Below are 5,872 nucleotides of genomic sequence, written 5' to 3'. Positions count from 1 at the left end.
GTGCTATTGCTCCAGCCCCCAGAATAATAGTTTGTTGGAGAAAAGGCAACATGGTCAGACTCCATGGAGCACAGGGGCAGAAACCTAGAATAAATGTTTTGTGCCTCTCTGCTATCCTAAGCTCTAAGTTTGTATAGTTTGAGTATTTAATTACAAATATGTGTATAATAGGATCATTCAGATAGATATTTTTGGAATTTTTTGTATGATATCCATGTGCAGGCTGAATTAATCAGTGTGAATGAAGAAAGGGGCAGGAACATTGTACCAGGGGAGGAAAAGTTATGGAACTGTTTCAGTTATGGAGATAAAAGATGAGGAAGCTGAATGCAAGCTAAGGTTTAGAAGAGATAATTGCCCTATAAAGGTACAAAAACATTGACATTGTTACATGTGAGAATTCTGTCTTTTAGCTCAACATAAAAGCAATGTCCTTAAAGGGAACATTTAGAAAATAGATTTACTTTTGAAGCTCAGAGTATAAACTGGGTCTAGAGTTATTCATTTGGTAGTTGATCTCAGAATAATGATTAATAAAGGTATTAGAACTATTAGAAAGTTTCCATGGAGGAGTAGAAAAAATGTGCAAAGAGAACTAGGAAAGAACAGACATGATTTTTTTAAAAATCTCAAGGATGGAACCTAGGAGATAGTGCAGTGGTCAGCGTTGGATTTGATCCCAGAATTACATCATTGTCTGCCATGGCTATATCACCCTTGAGACCCCCTCTAACACTGCCCCCAAGCTTGCGTAACCCCTGAAAATACAGGAATGAGTAGCATTACATCTTCAAGCCCTCATATTAAGCCAACAGCCAGTTTGGCAGAGAACCATTGGTAGTGTGCCCAGGCCTTCTAAGGACTGTTTGGGAGCATCTTCCAAATAAAATTAAGTTTGATGGATAACTCAGAAAAAAATAATATTTATAATACAAATTGAACACCAACAAAATGTGAGACCCTGGCTCTTTGAAACATAGTTAAAAGCCACAGACTGATAGAAAATAACTGTGGCACATACAACTGATAAATAACTTGAGAACACTCAATGTTCAGTAAGAAAAAAAATACTTACTTACCATTTGCTTATGAAAATAAGCAAATGGTTTGAATCGATACTTTAACTAAGAAGATACACAGATGGGTAATAACCACCCGAAGAGATGATCTTCTGCTCTGATGAGTGCCCATCAACAGTGGTCTAAGAACATCATTAACACAGGTAATAAGATAATCATAATGTCATACACTTAATAAGGCTACAAAATTGCCAAGGTTTTAAGCACTCCGCAAACACTGAAGTCATTTAATGAGTTACTTGATAAAGCAGAATTTTAATAGTCATTTTATAGGTGATGAAACAGGAGCACATGAATTGCCCAAACATCCAAAGCTAATAAGTGTGTGAGTGCAGATTTGAACACAAGCCTGATTATACCCCAGAGCCTGTTTCTTGGCCCCAATGATCTGATCTGCCTTTTTCCAATTACCAGCAAGAATACTGAATATCAACTCTGAGCCCAGCACTTGCCCACACACTGTAGGTTAGCAATAAACTGATTAAATAGAATCCTTTTTCTAATGAAGCTTAATATCTAGCTGAAAAGACAAACCTCCCAACACAAACACTTGACTCTACAACATCACATTCCAGTTGAACAATCAGAAATCAGACAAAATATTAGGAAGAATACTATAACTATGTTTTTTGAAAGCTAGAGTCTGCCTGACAATTAGAAATCATCCCCACATCTTAAGACTTCTTTAGTTTTAAATCTGGGGGCGGGGGGTTTTAGGGACAAATCCTCAACATGTTAAAAGAATGAAAATAAAATGTGAAAAGTTGAGCAGTTGAAGATTAGTCTTCTGTGATCTTCAATTTTATTGTAATTACCAGCTTAAAATGAAGTGTCTGTTTGTACATGACAGGATCCTTATCTTTCAGATTGCTTTTAACAAGCCAGTGTAAACAAGGTGATCCACGTCTGCACATGAGGATGACCTAATTCAAATAGCTCCATTAGAACTGCAACTGTCAGAGGAGCTGAAACAATTCCTGCTTGCCAGCTATTCTTTCTGCAACTCTAAAGACCCGTCCTTCAGAACTGAGTTAACGGTGCGCTTTTCTCCTCTTAAATGTGTGGCATTCCTTTTTCCAGAATGAGAACGGGAACAGGAGGGTGGCAATAAAAAGCAAGGAGATAAGACACACACGGGGTTCTTAATGAATTGACACCGATTAAAAGAAAATCGGTGGGAGCTATAGAAGTCAGGCTCTAAGAAATAGCATCTTCTATCAAGTTTCAGATCCACTCCAATTCTAGCAGCCCCACCTGCAAGGTCGCCAAATGTAGGTGTTTCTAACCACTGCAATTGTGCAGGGGGAGGGGAGAGAAGAGAGAGGGGGGAGAGAGAGAGAGAGAGAGAGAGAGAGAGAGAGAGAGAGAGAGAGAGAGAGAGAGAGAGAGAGAGAAGAAGAAGGAAAATGGAGAAAGAAGCAGAGCAGAAAGGCTCAGAGGGAAAGTGTCTGAGGGAAATCACGGGAGACGGGAAGGAGTGAAGGATCTGAACGAGGCGGGCGGGGGGTGGGGGTGTGCAAGAGCCAGATTTTTATTGGAAGCAATTGAAGCGGTTGCTATGAGACCCGCCGGAGCAGAGGACCAGCAGCCAGCCCGACGCTGATGGTTCTTACCGCGTATTAAACCTTTCTTTTGACACAGTTTTAGAGTTGCTTAATATCCGAGCAAGCACCTGACACTGGTGACTTTTTTTGTGTGTGTGTCCCCTTATTTTTTTTTTGCCTCCTCCTGTCTCTCGGGTAAGATGGAGGTAGAAAGCGAAGCCAGCTGCTCCCCCAGCAGCGCATCAGGCGGGTCCAGAGAGTACAAGGTGGTAATGCTGGGAGCAGGGGGAGTTGGTAAAAGCGGTAAGTTTTAATACCGAATGTCGGGGAGCGAGGGGATCTCGGTCGAAGCATCTCTAGGGAGTAAAGGAGTGATGCTGCTGATGGTGGTGGTGGTGGTCGTCGTGGTACCGCGTGGGGCTGGCAAAGCACCGCAGTTAAATGCCAAGTCCCTGACAGGATGTTTGAAAGTATGAAACTGTTAAAGGGGATGGTCGATGAGTCAGGGGAACGGAGAGGCAGCCAGAGATGATGTATAGAACTTTGGAGAGGCTTGGTGTTTCTTTTCTCTTCTTGCCGGCGTGATGTTTGCTTATAATTCGTGTCTTTATTTTAAGTAATAATGCGATATTTATGAAATCGTCAGGGTAGAATAAAACCTTGCTCCAATTTTCAAAATGCATTCACATCAATGAAGAAGTGTCATGAATATTCAGTAAAATACACACACACACACACACACACACACACACACACACACACACACACACACACACACCCCAGCACAGGAAGATCAGCGCTGATTGTTGTGTTTGTTTCTTTGATGAGCAGTTTCCTGTCTCCATTTCCTTGGTGATCTAGCACAGCACGGAAGGGCTTTGCATGACAAGAGGAAAGTTGATTTTTCAAAGTGAACTCCCCTCTGGTATTCCTGTGGGTTCTGTGTAGGGGGATCAAACCAAATTTTGTGGTGAATGAACTAATTTAAAAGAGAAAGTTTCAGGAATAAAGGATGATAAGATATTGATGAAGGCAAATATGGATGTATTTATTTTGATATGTTGATGAAAAAAGTTGTCAAGAATAGTTTTCTGGAGTTAAAAAAAAGGTCAAATGCAATAAATTTACAAAGTGGACATGTAACAGTGATGGAGGATGATTGAGGCATATTTTGAGGCAATCACTATCACTGGAAAATAAACAGCAGATACAGCTTCTATGTAAACAGAAAGCCTCCTCCACTAGGGGTATATCTTTGACACCACTAGGGGTATATCTTTGACACCAAAAATAATTAAATAAACTAGGGGTATATCTTTGACACCAAAAATAATTAAATAAACAGAACAAATATTAGAGTTAGCATGAATAGAACATGTCAAGACAAGTTAACACTTTCAGTGCTTAATGGCATGAGTCGAAATTGAGGTCAACATTTCTTTTATAATAAACCAAAAAAAATAAGAAAAGTTAAAAAAAAGAAATTGGATAACTATGATTGTGGGTCCAGGAGTGATAAGAAAGTAAAGGAAGGAGAAAATAGAGTGCTACTTCATTAGAGAGCGAAGTGGTTAAATATAGGGAGTGGTCTTAAACTAAACAACTTCTACCCATAAAAATTTTCTATGAAAAGAAAAAAAAATATTGCCGAATGTGGCCATTGATACATGCTTTATCAACATGAGGTAAAACAGTTCTCGGTGCTAGAAGGCAAAACTAAAGTGAAATAGTGTGTGTGAGAAATTATGAAAAGTTGTTCCTTTTGAACAAAAATGAAATGATTGGAAGAAAAAATCAAATTAAATGAACCTTAATGCAGGGAGGGAAGTAGAAAGGATAAAGAGGATATAATTTGCATACAATGAAAGGACAAATTTTGTGAGACAGAAATATCAATAAAAGAAAGAAACAGAGGTTAAAAAAAAAAAGACAAGGCGAGAGACTAACTAGCCAATCAGCAGCTTGGGAGGTCAAAGAAATACTGCAGTGGTTCCTTAGTGTGTCTATACATTGCCTTTGTCTGCTGGCTTGATATTTTCTTGGTCAGCCAAGAGTTTGAGGGATGTGGGCATAAGAGTGGCAATGAAGTGACCAAGGTTGCTCTCACCTTCTCTGGGTACAAAAAAAATTTAGTTCATAACTAAATACCTGAGAAAAACTTTTCCAGTATGATAACGATAGGACAAGGTGCTTGACCTAACAGATGGTGAAGAGTAATAGAGGATAAATAGTTTAGCTGTATGCATTTTATAAACAACATAGTGGAAGATAACTTAAAGAGAGTATAACTCATTCTGTAATCCTGACTGGTAAAACTCTGTCCTGGAAAAATAACTGAAATCAGAGTGATGGAATCACGTCTTACCCATGAGGTTTACCCTGGTGATTCATTTATTGGTATCAGTTTGCAAATGTTCAAAGCTCTAATTCTCAATAGTACTCTTCTAATGAACACTAAACTATTTTTTTTCTTTTTGGATTACACCCAGCGATGCACAGGGGTTACTCCTGGCTCTGCACTCAGCAATTACCCTTGGCGATGCTCAGGGGACCATATGGGAAGCTGGGAATCAAACCCAGGTGGGCCTTGTGCAAGGCCAATGCCCTACCCGCTGTGCTATTGCTCCAGTCCCTAAAGTGTTGTGTTTTTTTTTTTAATAAAGAAAAATCTCTCTTTTGAATTAGAAAGCAACCTTTAACATTGCTGAAGACTTGGATCAACAGAGACACAATTTACTTTTTTCCCCCACAATTTCAGTGACCTATATGAAAGGATGGCACACACCAATTACACTGAGTTTTGTAAAGGGATTTTAAGTAGTTCACTATTATGGAGAAACTAAAGAAAATGCATAGAGCTATCAGCTCATCAGTTCTGAGTCAGTTCTGATGAGCCTTGAAAATAAATGGGAAACTCAATTTGCTGGTTCCAAAATTTTTAAATGAAGAAAATCTTGAAGATTTTCTATGCTTACTAAGAAATTAGTTTCTTATTTCTATCCCTATTTTATTAAGACATACTTTTATGAATAGGAAATTTTGAAAAGATTTTCAACTTTACAGTAGCAGGCACTACCACAAGATTTAAAATGCATGAGTTGGGACTAGTGAGAGAGTAGAGAAGGTAGGGTGCTTGCCTTGCATGCAGCTGACACGGGTTCAATCCCCAGCATCCCATGTAGTTCCCTGAGTACCATTAGGAATGATTCCTGAATTCAGAAGCCAGAAGTAGTCCCTGAGCATCATTGG

General features: G+C 39.1%; 1 protein-coding gene across 1 annotated transcript in view; it reads left to right on the top strand.

The window, feature by feature from the left end:
* The first annotated feature begins 2,601 nt into the window (after window positions 1–2,601).
* Window positions 2,602–5,872, top strand: part of RIT2 (Ras like without CAAX 2) — a 344,914-nt gene continuing 341,643 nt past the window's right edge. The window contains exon 1 of the mRNA XM_004606093.2: window positions 2,602–2,926. Coding sequence (XP_004606150.1) covers window positions 2,824–2,926 — 103 coding nt within the window. The 5' untranslated portion in view covers window positions 2,602–2,823. The remainder of the gene's footprint in view (window positions 2,927–5,872) is intronic.

This window comes from Sorex araneus, chromosome 2 (genome assembly GCF_027595985.1).
Source record: "Sorex araneus isolate mSorAra2 chromosome 2, mSorAra2.pri, whole genome shotgun sequence".
Taxonomy (NCBI): Eukaryota; Metazoa; Chordata; class Mammalia; order Eulipotyphla; family Soricidae; genus Sorex; species Sorex araneus.
The sequence above is the reverse complement of the archived record's forward strand: the minus strand, read 5'-3'. Positions and strand labels throughout refer to the sequence as shown.